Here is a 17734-nt window from a genome sequence, read left to right as displayed (position 1 = left end):
TTGACTTTGACCAACCTAGACAGCATATAAAAAAGCAGAGACATTACTTTGCCTACAAAGGTCCATCTAGTCAAAGCTACAGTTTTTCCAGTAGTCACGTATGGATGTGAGAGTTGGAACATAAAGAAAGCTGAGCACGAAAGAATTGATGCTTTTGATCTATGGTGCTGGAGAAGACTCTTAGGAGTCCCTCGGACTGCAAGGATATCCAACCAGTCCATCCTAAAGGAAGTCAGTCCTGAATGCTCACTGGAAGGACTGATGCTGAAGCTGAAGCTCCAATACTTTGGCCATCAGATGTGAAGAGCTGACTCCTTGGAAAAGACCCTGATGCTAGAAAAGATTGAAGGCTGGAGGAGAAGGGGACGACAGGATGAGATGGTTGGATGGCACCATCGACTTGATGGACATGAGTTTGAGCAAGCTCCGGGAGATGGTAATGGACAGGGAAGCCTGGCATGCTGCCGTACATGGGGTCACAAAGAGTCAGACATGACTGAGCAACTGACGTGCACAGGGGCAGGTTGGGATGGAGACCTCACACTGGAAAGTCCAGAAGTTCCTAAAGGTGGGGAGACCTCGCTACTCCCAGCCCCTCACATCCCTCCTTTTAAGCAAGTCTTTTATGCTCATGCTTAGTCGCTCAGTCATGTCCGACTCCAACGCCGTGGGCTGTAGACCACCTGGCTCCTCTGTCCATGGGATTTCCCAGGCAAAAATACTGGGGTGGGTTGCCATTTCCTCCTCCAGGGGATCTTCCCGAACCAGGGATCGAATCTTTCTCCTCCATTGGCAGGCAGATTCTTTACCGTTGAGCCACCAGGGAAGCCCAAGCAAGTCTTTAGGTTTGCCCTAACTCCTACAGGCTATATCCCCCATCTCTGCCCAGGCTCATTTCTGCTGTGGGTTCCCCAGAGAGGGAGGGGTGGCAGTCACTGAGGCCTGGGACCACCAGCAGGTCACCTTCTGGCACCCTGGGACACAGCACCCTTTGTTCTGGCCCCTCCCCACCCCCTCACGTCCCAGGCTATCCAGCCTGGATTAGTTTTATCCAGGGGAAAGCCACAGAGGGCCCTCCTGGAATGTGGCCTGGGGGTGGGGGACACGGGAGGAGTTGAGGTGATTAGGGCTGGCGGGGCCTCTCCAGGGCAGGGCTGTGCCCCTTGTACCACAAGGACCCCACAGAGCAGGGCCCTGTGTGTCTTCTGTCCAAGGCCCCAGGAAATGAGGGAACCCACCTATCTCTAGCTCTCCCTGGATGGGCCTGGGACAGGGAGCCCCACCATGGAGGGCAGCCTGGCCCTGTGGGGCAGCTGCTGCCCTGTTCCTTCTCCCCTCCCAGCTTCCAGCAGAAAGCCTCTTAGAGGGGATGGGGTGGGGGAGCACTAAGCCCCAGGCTTGGGGGAGTGAGCTGCCAGAGTTCAGCCAGCGCTGATCTGCAGGAAGCCTGGGAGGCAGCCCCCACCTGGCTAGGCCTTCACAGGGGAGCCGGTGGGCTGGCCCCTTCCTGCATGCCTCAGGAGATGTGAGGCTGGATACCCAAACCCACGGGACAGCTCAGGTAAGAGTGGGGGGAGGGCTGCCTGGGACCACCTCTTGTCTTGGTGCTCAAGTGGCTTCACCTGTGGTGAGGGGCTGATGCAGGAAAAGCCAGAACTTGGTCCTGGGGTGGGGAGTAGAGTCCTGGATACCTTGGCATTACCCAAAGTCAGGAAGGAGATCCCAGCACAGAGGGGTTGCAGAAGGGAGGGAGGCTTCTGCCCCCAGCTTGGGCTGATCCATCCAGAGCCCCCTCCTGATCTGTTATAGAGGCACCTGGGGCTGCTGCGTGAACCCTTGGGTGGAGCTCGGGGGGTGTGGAGGGGATGGGGAGCTGCTCAGGGTTTGGAGGGATAGGGTCTCTCTTCCAGTGCCTCCTCAAAGGTTCCCATTTATCCAGTGGAGCCAGAGATCTGACCACCCCCCACCAAGATCCCCCGCTGACCTGGGATGATCAGTCACCCATCTTACAGGTAGGAAAACTGAGGCTCAGTCAAGGGGAGGGGACTGGCCCAAATCACAGAGCAAATCCCTGGCTAAGCTGGGATGAATTGGAACTCCGCTCCCTTGGCTTCTGAGACAAGGCTGATGTTATTACAGCGTGCTTTGATTTTTCCTCCATAATGTTCTAAATGACAGTAGACATTCCCGATCGCTGAGGAGAATTAAGAACATACCCCAAGGCCAAGGAGGAAAATGAACTCCCCCCATTCTGCAGCTGGCACTCGTCTCCCGCTCCACCGTGCTTGTTCCTTTGTCCTGAGACCCTCACATGTGCACACTGGGGACATCTTCGGTCCCCACACATGCCTCCAGTCACACACCGATGGTCGCCCTCTCCCACTCACCCGAACCCCCTTTTCCTGACATTGCTAGGTCCTGAGGGACAAGGAGTGCCCTCCAGAGGGAGTCTTCCTGAGGTCAAGACTCAGGTGGGAACGACTCTATTACCCTCCCCTCATCCTTCACGTCCCTTGAAGGAGGGGAGGCTTGGGATGAGGTGCTACCTCGGTTTCCGCTCCTGGATCCATTCTCTGAGCAGGGCTCACCTGGTACTCTTGTACCTCAGTTTCCCCACCGTGGGTCTCCATCTCCCTTTCTTGTCTGGCTACAGACCCTCGCCACAACCTCTTGTCCCCTCTCTTCCACCAGAGGCGGCAGCGATGGGCGCTAGCGGTCCCCGGCGGGGCCCCGGCCCCCCAGACGGGGGCTGGGGCTGGGCTGTGCTGGGCGCCTGCTTCGTGATCACGGGTTTCGCCTATGGCTTCCCCAAGGCCGTGAGCGTCTTCTTCCGCGCGCTTATGCGCGACTTCGGCGCGGGCTACAGCGACACAGCCTGGGTGTCCTCCATTATGCTCGCCATGCTTTACGGCACAGGTCCGCGCCCCCTCCTCGCGGACACCTCTCCTTTCCCCCAAGCCCAGGATTGAGGATCGGGACCAGGGACCAGGAGACATCTGATCCCTTGAGCATCCCCCAGGCCCCTCGGGGAGGGCATGGAAACCCCTGCCTTCCTGTGGAAGCGTTAGCACCAGAGAGGGGAGTAGTGGCCACTGGTGGAGCCCACCCCCAGGTGGCTGATCTGGCAAGCTTGGCCAGCTGGAAGGGCCCCTCCATTTCTGTCAAAAGACCCACACCCGCCTATGTTACAGGTGGGGAAACTGAGATCTAAATAAGATTCCCAATCCCAAAGCCCTAGACCACCTGGGTGGGGATGGGGGGCGATGCTGGAGTCCTCCTAGCCAAGCCGTGTGGATGATGGAGGTGAGGGGTGGGCGGGAGGGGGGCAGCCTGGGGAGGAAGGCAGCTCCTAAGGGAATGAAGCCCCTTCTGCTATTCACCTTCCATGGTCTCAGGAAGGCAGGGGAGCAGTACAGGCTCCACCCCTTGTGTCCCCCATAGGGCTCTCTTTGGTGTGTCCCAGCCAAGCTGTGTGACTTTGCCCAAGCCCCTGCACTCTCTGAACTGGGGGCGAGTGACCTCATCCCTTCAAGTCATCTCTCAAGGCTGGGAGGTACAAAGCCTGGAGTGTCTGCCAGAGAGGGGTCCAGCCCGACTGGTGACCCTGCTCTGCCCACAGGCCCGGTGTCCAGCATCCTTGTGACCCGCTTTGGATGTCGCCCGGTGATGCTGGTGGGTGGGCTGTTGGCCTCGGCTGGCATGATCCTAGCATCTTTCGCCACGCGCCTTCTGGAGCTATACCTGACAGCTGGGGTGCTCACAGGTGAGGGCGCCCACTGCTCCCCTCCTTGGGGATGGGGTTGCGGGTGGGATCAGGAGACCTTGCCACCAGACCTCCTTGTCCTCAGTTTCCCCATGATGGGCGGTCCTCGTCCCTCGGCTCAGTTCACCCCATCCCTTGGTCTGTCCGCCCTGGGGCGGGGGTGTGTGTCTGCGGGGTGCTCGCCCCTGCTTCCCGCTGCGGGCTGGGCTGGGGGCGCCCTCGGAGAGCCCCGTACAGCACTGCCTCGCCCGCAGGCCTGGGCCTGGCCCTCAACTTCCAGCCATCGCTCATCATGCTGGGGCTGTACTTCGAGCGGCGGCGGCCTTTGGCCAACGGGCTGGCGGCGGCCGGCAGCCCGGTGTTCCTGTCGGCGCTGTCGCCGCTCGGCCAGCAGCTGCTCGAGCACTTCGGCTGGCGCGGCGGCTTCCTGCTGCTCGGCGGCCTCCTGCTGAACTGCTGCGCGTGCGGCGCCGTCATGCGGCCGCCCCCGGGGCCCAGCCCGCGGCCGCGCAGGGACAGCGCAGGAGACGCGCCCGGCGAGGCGGAGGCGCACCTCGCGGGACCGCGCGTGCGCAAGGCGCCCTCTGGCGGTCGGACCCGCCGGCGCCTGCTGGACGTGACCGTGTGCGCCGACCGCGCCTTCGCCGTGTACGCCGTCACCAAGTTCCTGATGGCGCTCGGGCTCTTCGTGCCCGCCATCCTGTTGGTGAACTACGCCAAGGACGCGGGCGTGCCCGACTCCGAGGCTGCCTTCCTGCTCTCCATCGTGGGCTTCGTTGACATCGTGGCGCGGCCGGCGTGCGGCGCCCTGGCCGGCCTGGCGCGCCTGCGGCCACACGTCGCCTACCTCTTCAGCCTGGCCCTGATGGCCAACGGGCTCACGGACCTGAGCAGCGCGCGGGCCCGCAGCTACGGCGCCCTTGTCGCCTTCTGCATCGCCTTCGGCCTCTCCTACGGCATGGTGGGCGCCCTGCAGTTCGAGGTGCTCATGGCGGCCGTGGGCGCACCCCGATTCCCCAGTGCTCTGGGCCTGGTCCTCCTCCTCGAGGCTGTGGCTGTGCTCATCGGACCGCCCTCTGCCGGTGCGCCCCGTCGGAGGAGAGGGTGGCCTAGTGCCCCGGGGTCCGAGGGAAGCCCCCCCACCCCTTTATCCTGGATGGAACATCCAGGGACGGGGGAGGGGAAGGGCCCCTTCGGGAGAGACAGCCCGGTTACACTCCCCTTCCCATGGCCAACTAGCCTCCCCTCCAAGCTGTACCACCCGCTCCAGGGTAGGGCCAGAAAAGCCAGGAAATGTACCAGGAAGAACCCAACGTGGGTGGTCTCCAGCAGATGGCACAAAGGCCTTGTGAAGTGCAGGTGCTTATTCTCCTTCTGCAGGGAGGCACAGAGGCCAAGTTCAAGTTGCCAGTCCCAGAATCCGATCTGAGCCCGCCCAGTGCTTAATGCCCACACCTCCGAAATACTACATCTGAGTTTTTAGTCTCCCCAGCCTCTAGGGGTGACTGGAATAGGGAGTGTCCTTGAGGAACCAGGAGCAGAGTTCACAGGGGGCAGGGCGCTGGGGTATTCTGCTGTGCACACTGCCTGCTAGGTGCTCTACACTCACATAGGAAATCATCCTGATGAGGCGGCAGGGTAAGGCTTCCTGCAGGGTGGGCATGAGCGTGGCCTTTCGGGGCAGGGCAGGACCCCACAGGAGAGGGCACAGGGTGTGTCTGGGGGACACTGTCCCTGTACAAGTAAGGCAGGAACTAGGATCAGAAAGGTGGAGGTGGGAGTTCCTAGGGTCTTCCTGGGTGGTCAGGCTATCCCTGAAATGGCAGGAAGCCTGCCCATGAGCAGGAGAGAGCTGAGGTCACAGGCTCCGGGATGGAGCCATGACATGGGCCACCTTTGCTGGGGCCCAGGCTGCAGCTGAGATGGCCCACGCTAGCTGAGCGCCCTCATCAAATTTTGCCAATTCACCTGACCCAGTGGAACCACAAAGCTCCTGAAGCCGCGTGAGCAGCCCCCGAGCCCACCACCAAAAGTTATAAAACCAGCCAGAGGCTCAGAGACTCATCTTTCATTTTCTTGTGTGACCCTGGGGTGGATCTAATAGGCAGAGAAGGTACTTGGGGTGAGAAGGTGAGGACTGCGTGTGGGGTGGGACTGGCTGCTGGGCTAGCATCAGGAAGGCAAGTTTAGGGTGCTGCTCAGAGGGGCCCAGGGTGGGCAGCTGGCTTGAGGACCACCAGGGAACCTCCTGAGGCCACTGAGATGCATACGGAGAGGGTCACAACCTGCTGTGGACTGCTTCAAGGAGGCCCCTGAGAGAGCGAGGCATCTGAGGAGCCACACTTCAGGGGAAATACTTGGAATTTAAAGATTTTCCTGAGGGAATTCCTTGGCAGTCTGGTGGTTAGGACTCTGCACTTTCACTGGGGGGAATCTGGGTTCGAACCCTGGTCAGGGAACTAGCATGCTGCAAGCCATGCAGCATGGCTGGGGAGATAAAAAGACTTTGCCAAGTATGAAAGTAACAGGTACCTGTGATAGAAAGCTTGGAAAATACAGAGAATAGGAGTAATCTCTCCACGAACCCTGCCTCCAGTCCCATGCTGATGATAGCTCAGTCTGAGTTACATGGGGCCCCCTGGGAGTGGGGTTGGCCTGGGAGGTTGGGAGAGAGCTGAACCAGGCCCCTGAAGACCAAGGTGGTTAGGTGGAAAAAGCAAGAGTTGGGGCCCCCAGGCTGAGCCCTGTACTCTCCCAACTCCCAGGTCAAATATCCCCAGCTGGGCCAGTTCCAGGGTACATGTGGAATTTGAATTTGGGGAACAGGAGGGCCCTATTAAGTGCTGCCTCACCTCAGGCCCCATGTGCTCAGTCATTCAGTCGTGTCTGACTCTTTTGTGATCCCATGGACTGTAGCCCACCAGGCTTCTCTGTCCATGGGATTCTCCAGGCAACAGTACTGGAGTGGGTTGCCATTTCCTTCTCCAGGGGATCTTCCCGACCCAGGGCTCGAACCCACGTTTCCTGCATTGCAGGCAGATTCTTTACCCCTGAGCCACCGGAGAAGCCCCATATCACTTAAGAAACTGAGATCCAGGGAGGAGAAGTGACAGTTTTAAGGTCTCAGATGGCAGAACCCTCATGGATTTTTGCCATCTGAAACAAAGACTGGGGAGTGTGTCCCGTGAGCCCCACCAAGAGCACTGCGTGTGTCCATGTGCGCGTGTGCGTGTGTGAAGGGTAGGCTCCCCTGCCTGCCCTCACCTCCCATCTGCCCTCCCCTCAGGCCGCCTGGTGGACGCGCTCAAGAACTACGAGATCATCTTCTACCTGGCAGGCTCCGAGGTGGCCCTGGCGGGGATCTTCATGGCTGTGGCCACCAACTGTTGCCTGCGCCGCCCCAGGGACGGCCCGCCCAGCCCAGGCACCGAGGGCGGGGCTGGCGATGGGGAGGAGGCTGAGGCCGAAGTGGACTCTGACCTCCCGCCCGCTGGCACTGAGGAGCCCGGTGGCCTTGAGGCCGTGGAGGTGCCAAGCCCGGGCACTGGGCCTTCGCAACCCGAGGTGAAGATGGAGCCAGGGCTGGACTCTTGAGTCTGTGTAGCGCCAGGTGGCAGGGACTTCAGAAATGGGGCTTCCCCTCTCAGAGCCCCCACACCAGGTGGGGGTGGGGGGCTGCTCCTGGGGGTCACCTCTGGGGGTCCATGAGGGGAGCTGCCACCCTCAATTGCCCTGGGTGGCCCTGGTCCCGCCAGTGAGGCCACTGTTGCACAGCCTGTGTGAATCTGAAGTTCATAAAACTGAGCTGACAAAGAGTTCTGTTTCTGCATCTCTGGCTGCTCCCTAGGGGTTGGGGGGGGGAGGGGCGCGTGGGCCAGGGAGTCCGAGAGGCTCTCCCCTGGGCCCTCTGATGGGAATTGGTGGGCACTGGGGACGGAGTGGCAGAGGGGGAGGATGGCAGGGGAAGGTGGCCCTGATCCCGGCCCTGCGCACTGAAGCCCTTCCGGCAGGTGCTGCTGGAGGGGCCCAGGGCAGAGAATGGGTGCACCCATCCCAGAGCAGCGGGCGGGGCTGGATCCTGGCTCCTCTCTCACAGTGTAGGTGAGCGAATGTGACTCCATAACTCCATCTTGTGGCGGCTGGGAGAGCTGGGGCTGAGGGTTGGGGGATGGCACCTACCTTGCCCCCCTCACCTTTCTAAAAGTGACCCTCTCTCTAAAGACCCAGCCTCCTCTCTCTAGGGGATAAACTCGGGTTTCCTGGGGCCTTTGCTCTGGACACGTGTCCCTGTGGACACATGGCTGCTGGCCTCCCCTCCCCAGCCTCCCAGGAGTCCTAGAGAGAGCTCCTCGATGGCACTTCTTTTTTTAATTTGACTGCGGTTGGGTCTTAGTTGTCAGAGGTAGGGGGTCTTCCTTGCATCGTGCCAGATCTTTTCTTGTTATGGTGCACCAGCTCTCTAGTGGTGCTGCAGGGGCTCAGCAGCTGCGGGCTTGTGGGCTTAGTTGTTCTGCAGCACAGTGGGATCTTAGTTCCCTGAACAGGGATGAACCCTGGCCGTCTGCATTGCAAGGCGGACTCTTAACCACTGAACCACTAGGGAAGCCCCCCTGCCCCGCCCCCCACCTGCCCGCGGTCAGCGGTACAGGCAGTCCAGTGCGGGGGGCTCCAGGTCTCACTCTGGCTGGGAAGGTTTAGGGATGTATTTCCTCTTACGTGTTCACCCTCTTCCCACAAATGGGACACCCCTTTTCTTGCTTCCCTCCCTCCAAATCAGGTGACCAGGGCCCATGACTCCATTCATCCACACTCTGCAGGAGAACCCACCCCCCTGGTGAGGCCTCCCCACTGGTCTCATTTTCCACTCCATGCCCCAGGAAAGCCCCAGCACACACCCGGCCGACTGACACTGTCTGCGGTTTCCCCTGAGCCACTAGAGCAGTGACTACATCTTATTTAACGAATATAGCACCGACTGTGCCAGGCACCATTCTACACTCCTCACAAAGGTTAACCCATCTAATCCTCCTAACGACCCAAGGAGGCAGGTACCCTCACTAGCCACACTCACAGGTAGGGAAACTGAGGCCCAGGAGGTTAGGAGGTAGCTCAGGGTCACAGGAGCTGTGCCTGGAACGTAGGCTGCCAGCTCGTCTGTGCCCTTGGCCTCCCTGCTGGCTGCCCCTTCAGAGAGGTGATGCAGTCTGATGGCTTGAAGGGGGCACACGGAGTGACAGCTGGTCCCTCTCTCCAAGCTCCCAATCCTGCCTGAGGATCCCATTGGCATCTCTGCCCGGGACCCACACAGGCAAACCTAATGAGCAGGAAACCATCCGCCTCCTTGGCCACTGTGGGCCCTACCCACCTCTCACAGCCTCTTGCACCCCTCCCATTCTCTGGATGAGCACAAATTTCATTGTCCAAACAGGGACACTTGGATGGTGACAAGGGTCACTATTAATAATCCCACTAGGATCACAGGTGTGGGTCGGAGCTGTCCAGGAGAAGCAAAGACATGGAGTACTAGCGTGGTACCACTCACTGGGTCCCTCCCCTTTGGCCTTGGCAGAACAGGTGGCCTGGAATGGCCAGGGCACCCTTAACACTCTCCCTGTTTGAGGCCTCGGATCCACCTGACCCAGTATCTATCCCGTCTTTCCCCAAATACAGGTTTAGTTCAAGCACTGAAGGGTCACAGAGGAGAGAAGATATAAAAGGCTCCACAGAGCAGAAAGCTGGGAGGCACTGGGGAAAGTGGAGTCTTCTGAACTTGACGGATCTGAGTCCAAATCTCACTTCTTCCCCATACACCACGGGGCCTTGAGCAAGCCTCTTCTCAGCCTCAGTTTCCCATCTGTACATGGGACGGCAGTGCTCACCCAAAGAACAGCTGTGAGGAGTCAGTGCTATAACGGCAATGTCGGTGAACCGTGTTGCCCCACTCCGTGATGAGGGAAGCAGGAGAGGGGGCATCGAGGGGAGAGAGGGTCTGAGGCCACTGCAAAGAGCCTGGCTCCATCTGGGTTTGTGTTTATTCAATACAGGCCCAGCGCCCAGGCCTCCCCAGGGAAGTGGCTGAGCCAGGGGAATAAAATAAATAAAGGCTGCCGAGGTGAGTGTGGACTGGGGTGGGGCCAGCCTAAAGAGAGGCGAGGGTGAAATGCTGGCCCCAGCTCCGCTAGCCACCCGCGGGCCCCCCGACTCCCAGCAGGCTTGGGGTGAAGCCAGCGGAGGTGCCCACGAGCAGCGAGTCCTGGAATCCTGCCACCTCCAACCCCTCTTCCTTTCTGTCCTCTTTCTCCTTCCTAAGGCAGGTTGGGAGACCAAGCTCTCTGGCTGGCTGGGGAGCTGGGGTATGGGGGTGAGGGGTGGAGATGGAGCGGGCCAGGGCCCAGGGCCCAGGCCCCGGCCCCAGAGCCCATCCTGGGCAGGCAACCCGGGTTCGCTGTGCAGGACAGAGCAGCAGGGAGGCACGCGCCCCAAGCCAGCAGGCCTTTATGCGCCGCACACCCTGTCGTGCGGCGGCCCCGCCCCCGCTCCCGTGCTGCGTCCTCCCGCTCACCCTGCCCCCCGGACCCACACCCGAGGGGGCACTCAGGAGTTACACCAGCTCCCGCCCTTGTCCAGGGGCCCGGCAGCCCCTCGCGAATCCCTGGGCGGCTCCCTGGCTGCCGTGTCCTCCTCGTCTTCGTCCTCCTCGTCCTCGCCATCCGTGAACTCGTCCTGGCTGAGGCCGTAGGCCAGCGTGGTGTGCGCCAGATCCACCTCGATGGGGAAGACGTCGGCGTCACGCAGCACCGAGTAGCAGTCGTTGTAGTACTTGGACATGGTGGACACAAAGCGCTGCAGCTGGAACACGATGTCCTGGACTGGGGCGGGAGGGGTGGGCAGACGGCACCGGTGGGCCAGGCTGCCCGCGCGTGGGGCCCGACTGACCCCGCCACCCTTGGGCTTCCCTTTCATGCACCTCACTGCCCCCTGGTACCCTGGGAGGGGGCCAGGCCAGCCAGGGCTGCCCAGCGCTGCACAATACCCAGGCCTCCCCGCTCCCAGTTCAGGGAGTGGAAGAGAACTGCCGGGGTGGGGTGGGGTGTGGGGGTGGTGGGACTACACCCCAAGGAGTCCACGGGACACGGCCAGTCCCACCGTGGCCAGGCTCTGGGAAGCTCCCATCTCGGGTCTGACTGAGAGCCAGTCTGCCACGGGCTGTCCCTGGGAGCTCGGGTGAGTGCTGGACCTCTCTGAAATGGGAGGAGGATGGTGCCGGGGGCCCGCAGCCCCTCACCGTGCTTCTGGTCGAGCAGCTCCATCTTCTCCAGCACGTCCTTGCGCATCTGGGAGAAGCGGGCGCGCGCCTCCTGGCGGCAGCGCAGGATCAGGCGGTACTCGTAGTTGCCTGTGCTCACGCGGTACAGGGGCTCCCCGAGGGCCTGGGCCGGGGGCGGGGGGCACGTCAGGGACCCTGGGCAGGCGGCGGGCGTGGGGGTGGCGGCAGGGAGGCTGCAGAGAACCCGCCAGCTCACAACCCCCCGCCACACAGCACTTTTCAAAGCTGCCACCGTTCCCTGTTTCTGAGACGCCTGCGGTTGCTAGAAGTGCTTAGGGATAGCTTTGTGAAAAACAAAACCAAAAAAAACCCAGACTCTTGCCACATTAAATGAGTGTTGAGTCACAGATGGACCCTGCTATCAAAAATATTACAAAGTAGCAAGTGATAAAAACCGGCTCTCAGGAGTGAGAGGAAGGGCATTTTTTTTTTTTCCTGCAGGAGCCTCACCAAGTCTAGAGGGCAGCTGGTCTGGGAGCAGGCGGTGGGGATAGTTCTATGGCAAAAATGGCCAGCACTTGGGAGGCCTGCAAAGGCCACGGGAGGGAGGGAAGGAAGGACAGCCCCCAGATCTGCACAGACAGGAGAATGGCCAAGTCCCCAAGCCTCTCGGGCGGGCCCGCCCCACCGTGTCCCTGGCAGGCCCAGGACGCTCTTGGAGCTCTGGGAGGCAGGCAGGGAGTGGTGTGTACACCCCGAGCCACTCTAGGACCAGGGCCACGCTCGCCTACCCCACTCACAATGCAGCTGTACTCTTCGTCGTCCATCTCCTTGACCTTCAGGCAGTAGGACTGTGGGATGGGTGAGGCCAGGCTGTCAGGGGGGCTGCACCGCCTGGGTACTCACCCTGACGGCCCCAGTTCCTCCCGTGCCACCCTGGAGCCCTCGGCCACCCAGAGAAGCAGCTGTGCCAGGCCTTGTGGGCCCTGCACATCCTGAGCTGGAACGAGCTGAGATGCGTCAGGGAGAGGCTGGCCCCTTGCTCAGGCTGGCCCTTGCCCTGGAGGCTCAGGGTGGTGAGGGCACTCATCTGGGATGATGGAAAGGGCCCGGGCGCCCAGTGTATACACTCAAGTCCCAAGAGATGCTCTGGGCTAAAGGATTCCAGGATCCAAAGAACTTGAGGAAGGCCCTGAAGACCCACGTTACCCATGGGTCTATCGAAGGCTCTGACAAGTCCTGAAGCAAAGGACCTGGGCCTGCTCGGTGGAGTATTTTTCCTCAACTCCTTTGACCACAGAATTATCATTTGAACATAAGACTCATGAAAATCCATGTTATAACCAGTGACCTAGACTGATCCATTGTTAAAGAGTGACTGAAAAAAATTCCCATGGAGTCAGAGTGGGTCCCAAGTGAGGGCTCCACCCACCCCAGAGCTCCTCTGAAGAGTCAAGCTGGGCCTAGGCTGCTGCCTGATCCCCGAACACCTCCCTAGGGCCCTGCCCTCACGTGCTCAGTCAGGTGTCCCCAAGGTCCTGGCCCTGACCTGCTGGCCGTCAAATGGCCAACTGAAGAGGAACAAACCTCCAGGCGGGCTCCGACCCCAGCTGGCCAGGCCCACACCACCACCCCCGCAACCAAGAGGCCAGGGCCCACTTACCAGGTACTCGAACTTCACATCCAGGTACTTCTTGATGGTGAGGCGAGTGTCCGGGATGGCCTTGTTGAGGTACGTGTTCAGGTCTGTCAGCATCTGGAAGGGGAGGTGGGGTGGACGCTTAGGCCCCCATGGGCAAGGGCGGTGACGGCCGGCTAGGGTGACAAGGAACGGCACCGATGTGTCCACCCTCTAGTGGACGCAGGTGTCAGAGCCGAAGGGAGCTCCCAGACCGCCCTGTCCATTCCAAGGAGGAGAAGACAGCCCAGGCCAAGGGCAAGTCGTGACTCTGGTGGAGCTAGGGCCAGAAACCAGCCTGGAGGTCAGTGCTGAGGCCGTGGAGGAGGAAGGGCTCAGCCATGGTCAGCTGTAGCAGCCCACCCCCAAACCAGCCCCAGGGTGCTCCGACTCCAGAACAGGACACTCTCTGCTGGCCACACTGCCCCTCCCCGCTCACCTACGGACCCACACATGCTCCACGTGACCTACCGGCTTGATGGTCTTCAGGAGCCGGATGCCAAACTTCTCGATGCTGCGGTGGGCGTCGGCGAACTTCACAAAAGCCTCACTCGCAGCGGGCTGAGGCTCCCGCACCCCGATCACAGAGAACACGTCCCCAAAGGCTGCGTGACAAGTTTGTCCTGAAGGCCGCCCCTACTTGACCCCTTAACGGAGAAGCCAGGGATTTGTTGGGGAGAAGCACGGTGGGGGGCGTGGCAGGTCAGAGGTTGAGGTCTGCTGGTGGTCTACATCCCAGGGAGGTGGGTCTAAACCTCAAGAAAAGTGGATCTACACCCCTAAGAGCTGGACCTGTACCCCCAAGGAAGGTGGGTCTACATCCAAGGAGCTGACCTGGTTCCTGAAGTGACCAGACCACAGGGGTTAAGACTGGGTCAAAGTGGAGGAGGTGAAACTGTCTGGGAGCAGAGAACTAACTGGTCTAGGAATCTGGTCCTAAGGTCAACCCTGCCCCTAAGGAGCTCGGTTACTGCTGCTTCTACCTGGGCTTTGTTTTCCCAGCTGTAAAATGGGATTAACTGAAGCTAACAAACTTGTAGGAAACACGATCAGGAATAAGCAAAGGCCTCGTACGTTGTAAGCGCAGTATAGACAGACAGGACAGGGCCCGCACGGGGAACTTCTGCACCCCACAGAAGCCTAGCTGGTCGAGAGGCTCCCCGCTGGCCCCATCACCATCACACCTCCAAATCTGACATGAGGTCAGATGCTGCAGGGTCTGCCTGAGCCTGGGCAGCAGAAAGGCCCCGGAGAGGAGCTCGCCCTCACCCTCCCTGTGGGGTGTAGGGAGGTGCTGAGCCCAGAGTGCAGGGTTTTTTCCAGGGTCATGCAGCAGGTTCAGGGCATCCTTACCACGGTGCGTCTGTGACAGCTCATAAAAGGCCCGGAGGAGGTTCTTGGTGTGTTCTGTCATCCCTGTGGGAAAGACCCAAAACGAGAGGGACAAGACCACACGGTGGGGACGACACTGGCCCAGGACACAGCCTCCAAACCCCCACCCCACCCCGGAGGCCCACGCTGTCCCTGAGGCTCAGACTTTTCTCACTAGGTTTACACGTGCCGTTCTTTTTTATGGGCATGCGTTACTTTTATAATCAGAAAAAGCAGGTCTTTAGATTTTCTTCCTTAAGAATTTTTAATGACTACGGTCCTCGAATTGTGTGGCTGGCACCCTGCCCCTCACTGCCATCACGTTTAGAGCAGGACTCTGGAGCTCTACCTGGGGTAGAAGCGGGGCCGGGCACTTCCAGTGCAGCACCCCACCCACCCAGGGCTGCTGGCGGGAGGGTGTGCCTGCCCACCTTTATACAGCTCAGCAGTCCGCTCCAGCTCCTCCAGCCTCTTGACGAGCCCATCTGTGGGGATCAGAGAGCCAGGGATGAGGGGAGACAGCCAGGGATCACTGGAGCCAGGCTTGGGAGGGGCGAGGTGGCCCCCAGAGGAGAACCAGGAACAGCACAGGACAGGGTCCCAGGGACGGGGACTGGGCACCTCAGGGTGGCTGGGCTTACAGGTGTTTTGTGACGAGCCCAGTACATCCAGACAAGGCGGGGCAGCGGGGTGACCCTCAGGAGGCTCCTGTGATAAGCACCACCCCAGGAGGCTGGGCCACGCCGAAGGGGCAGAGAGGCGACAAGGATGCGGGTGCTCCCGGAAGTGAGGAGTGAAGGCAGATTGGGCCCTCCCCAGGGTGCTGCCCACGGCCGGTGGGAGGCAAGCCCTGCCTAGCAGTCAAGGACCCGGCCAGAATTTCCAACACACACCCTGCCGACGGCCAAGAAGCAAGGCAATCAGAGACAAGTGGGAGAGACGGGATACATTGACAGTAACTCTTAAGGCAGGCTCAAGGCAGCCCGCCACCTCCTGGCAGCTCAGAAGAGACAGCGATCTGGGAGGGGAGAGGAAGGCAGGAAGGGCTTTGAGGAAGAGCTTGCACTGGAGCGGGCCTTGGTGATCATCTTCGTTGGCTTCACAGGTGTTTATCTTGCACCCACTATGTGCCAGACCCTGTGTGGGCCAGGGAATGACCTTGGTGAATGAAAGCTGAGTGGTGCTTTCCAGGCTCCTGATCTAGCGGTGACAGTGGCCAGGCTGGCAGGGGCACTAAGGGCTGCCAGGTGAGGGGTGGGGGCAGCCGCCTCACCTCCAGGGCTCAAGGTAGGAACACGTGGATGGCCAGGGCCGGGGCTGCACTCCAGATCCGGGTGGGGCGGGGCTCCGGCCAGCAGTGATCACCACCCTCCTCCACTCTGATAGGGGTGAGGTCCACACCCACCTCCCCACCAGGAGCACGGGCAGCAAGTGCGGGGCAGGGTCCATGCCGGTGGCTGCCTGGCCCAGAGCCTCCTAAGACAGAGCCTGGCCTCACTGAAGCCCTCCACCCAGCTCAGTCCTTTCTCCACATGAGCCCTCTGGGGCAGATTACTTCCCCCATCTTACAGGGAAAACCAAGGTTCAGAGAGGTGAAGCAACTTGCCCGAAGGCGCACAGCAAGGGCTGTGCAGGCCAGGGTGCCCTCTGCCCCCCCAGCTTCCTGTGCTGACCTGGGCCAGGGTTTTCTGAGTGGGAGGAGAGGAAGAGGGTTGTAGAAGCCGGGTCTGGATTCTTAAATCCAGGCAGAGAAGGCAGTGTGTGTCAGGCTGTCAGGGAGGAAGGTTTGGGTTCTAGGGGCTGGTGGGGCGCGCCTCAGAGGTCTTCAGAGGCTTCAGCCACTGGGCTGGCCTCCAGGCCCCGGCGCCCCATAGCCCTGGCGCCCAGCCAGCCTGGCAGCGAAGGAGCCACGTAAGCGCCATGCTGTTGTTTTTAGCTGGGTCATGGGACATCATGACAGCTTCAATTTTAGAAACCCTATTTAAGGCTGGGGAAATTGCAAGGTTTGGGGGGGAAAAAACACAACAAGCAGTTCTAATTTCATCTCGACGCATGGTAACTACAGTAACGGGGATTTATAGGCACCAAGAAGCTGGAAATAGCAGGGCCACTTTTGTACACCCTCTGGAACAAGCTCAGACCCCACCCCCGACGTCCCGCCATAAAGCCCAGTGCGCCCAGCTGAGCCTACAATTTATATCGGTATTTATATCTGTCCCCACACGTACACAGCAGAGCTGCTGCTATTTATAAACTCGGGCTGGTGACAGCAGGAGCGGGACTGAGTGTTTCACTGGTTCCCCTCCAGCCCCCCAGGGAGAGCGCGTGTGCACACGCATGGGTGGGTGTGAACGTGTGGGGAGAGAGTGTGTGTGCACAGGCATGTGTGGGTGTGAATGTGCGTGTACTCGGTTTTCCCGCTGCGGGAGGTGAGCGCAGCCACCTCCAGGTCTGAGCAGGAATTGCTGGGACTCGGGCAGCAGCACCACCTCCTGGAGAGAGGCGGGGGGCCGGGTAAGCAGCCCGGGAGCAGCCGGGACATGCTGGGGTGACTGGGGCTGGGGTGGGGGAGGCCTGGCTGTGTGAGAGCAGCTGGGGGGCAGTGGCGAAGGCACCTCCCCACCAGGAGTGTCTCATCTGTGACTTGGGCCTGTGAACCCTTGCTGGAGAGCGGGGGGACATGGGCTGTAAGAGGCCTTCACTGTGCACTGTGCGTGCTCTGTGGGAGCTTGGAGAGGCCTCCGGGGAGGCAAAGAGATGTGCGTGTCGGCCCCACCAGCAGAGGCCCGGCCCAGGCCAGCGGGACACACACAGGTCTGGTGGGCGGCCGTGGCGCCCCTCCCCCGGAGGCCTGGGCCTGAGTCCCCTAGGACCAGAGGTGGGGGCTGGGAGAAGGGGACTCACCATTGCACAGGATGGCCCGGCTCAGGCCCAGAGCATCTGCCGTCCCCGAGCTCATGTTCTCGACCAGCCGATGCTTCACCTTCTTCAACACTGGGACCAGGTGAGAAAAGGACTCATGAGGTGGAGTCTGGGCTCCCGGGGCCAATCTCGCTCCATCACGACTCAACTGGGAGCAAGAGCAGGGCCAGAACTGGGGTTTGGGACGGGGGTGACTATGAAGTAGGGAGGGTCCTGGCTGGGGTTTGCGGGGGTTCTGGGCTCCCTGCCCTTTTCACTCTCTACTTGAGAGAGGTGTTGGGAGCCTGGAAACAATAAATATGTAAGGCACTTAACTGAGGGTTTGGCGCTCAAAGTGGCTATCGACTCCCACTGAGATCCAGAGCTGCCTAGGCCTGATACTGGCCAACAGGCCAGCCAGGGAGAACCCCCCTCCTCCGTCTCTCCTCCACACCCGGGAGCGGAAGCACCGTCCATGACAACAGGCCCCAGGCTCCAGACAGTTACTGCATATGTGGTCAAATAGTCTTTGCAACGGGACCAGGATGGGACCAAAGGGTTTTAGAGGAAGAGCTTCTGGGACAGACTTGACCTGCCCTTAGCCTCTTTTCTTAAAAACCAGAAGGCAACTGTGGCCCAAGGGTGGCGGAAAAGGGTGCTGGGCCCCGAGCCAAGAGATCTGGGTGGCTCTTCACCCAGGGGCACAGCGCCTCCCTGGGTCCTACCTCTGATGTGCAATGAGGTAGCTGGTCCA

At 60.5% G+C, this 17734-nt stretch overlaps 2 protein-coding genes and 1 long non-coding RNA gene across 17 annotated transcripts in view; 2 read left to right on the top strand and 1 right to left on the bottom strand.

The window, feature by feature from the left end:
• The first annotated feature begins 2216 nt into the window (after positions 1-2216).
• SLC16A8 (solute carrier family 16 member 8) lies at positions 2217-7570 on the top strand. The gene is made up of 4 exons (XM_086402785.1): positions 2217-2916; positions 3620-3763; positions 4018-4845; positions 7050-7570. The coding sequence occupies exons 1-4, from the start codon at positions 2346-2348 to the stop codon at positions 7355-7357; spliced, it is 1851 nt and encodes a 616-aa protein (XP_086258911.1). The 5' UTR covers positions 2217-2345; the 3' UTR covers positions 7358-7570.
• A 2207-nt stretch (positions 7571-9777) lies between these two features.
• The window catches only part of PICK1 (protein interacting with PRKCA 1), a 16894-nt gene continuing 8937 nt past the window's right edge, over positions 9778-17734 (bottom strand). For 3 of the 13 annotated variants that reach the window (XM_086402774.1, XM_086402772.1, XM_086402773.1), the window contains exons 6-13: positions 16984-17073; positions 14511-14564; positions 14062-14124; positions 13180-13313; positions 12694-12786; positions 11822-11881; positions 11049-11193; positions 9778-10632 (exon numbers count right to left, since the gene is read on the bottom strand). In XM_086402774.1, the coding sequence (XP_086258900.1) occupies positions 10358-10632; positions 11049-11193; positions 11822-11881; positions 12694-12786; positions 13180-13313; positions 14062-14124; positions 14511-14564; positions 16984-17073 (914 nt within the window). In that variant the 3' untranslated portion in view covers positions 9778-10357. The remainder of the gene's footprint in view (positions 10633-11048; positions 11194-11821; positions 11882-12693; positions 12787-13179; positions 13314-14061; positions 14125-14510; positions 14565-16983; positions 17074-17734) is intronic. The other 10 variants (XM_086402777.1, XM_086402775.1, XM_086402776.1 and 7 more) reach the window with 4 other exon arrangements.
• Positions 16947-17734, top strand: part of LOC147373057 (uncharacterized) — a 25452-nt gene continuing 24664 nt past the window's right edge. For all 3 annotated transcript variants that reach the window (XR_015164503.1, XR_015164502.1, XR_015164501.1), the window contains exon 1: positions 16947-17083. This is a non-coding gene — a long non-coding RNA (uncharacterized LOC147373057). The remainder of the gene's footprint in view (positions 17084-17734) is intronic.

This window comes from Bos grunniens, chromosome 5, assembly GCF_055505025.1.
Source record: "Bos grunniens cultivar Pamir isolate PY7600 chromosome 5, Bosgru_T2T1.0, whole genome shotgun sequence".
In the NCBI taxonomy this organism is placed as follows: Eukaryota; Metazoa; Chordata; class Mammalia; order Artiodactyla; family Bovidae; genus Bos; species Bos grunniens.
This window is presented reverse-complemented; position numbering and strand designations above follow the sequence as displayed.

What these genes read in the sequence shown, in the direction of transcription:
- SLC16A8 (XM_086402785.1), top strand. Translation starts at nt 2,346, where the DNA reads ATGCCTCCAGTCACACACCGATGGTCGCCCTCTCCCACTCACCCGAAC. An exon ending in CGCCATGCTTTACGGCACAG is followed by an intron (nt 2,917 to 3,619) that starts GTCCGCGCCCCC and finishes CTCTGCCCACAG; the next exon opens with GCCCGGTGTCCAGCATCCTT. An exon ending in GACAGCTGGGGTGCTCACAG is followed by an intron (nt 3,764 to 4,017) that starts GTGAGGGCGCCC and finishes CCTCGCCCGCAG; the next exon opens with GCCTGGGCCTGGCCCTCAAC.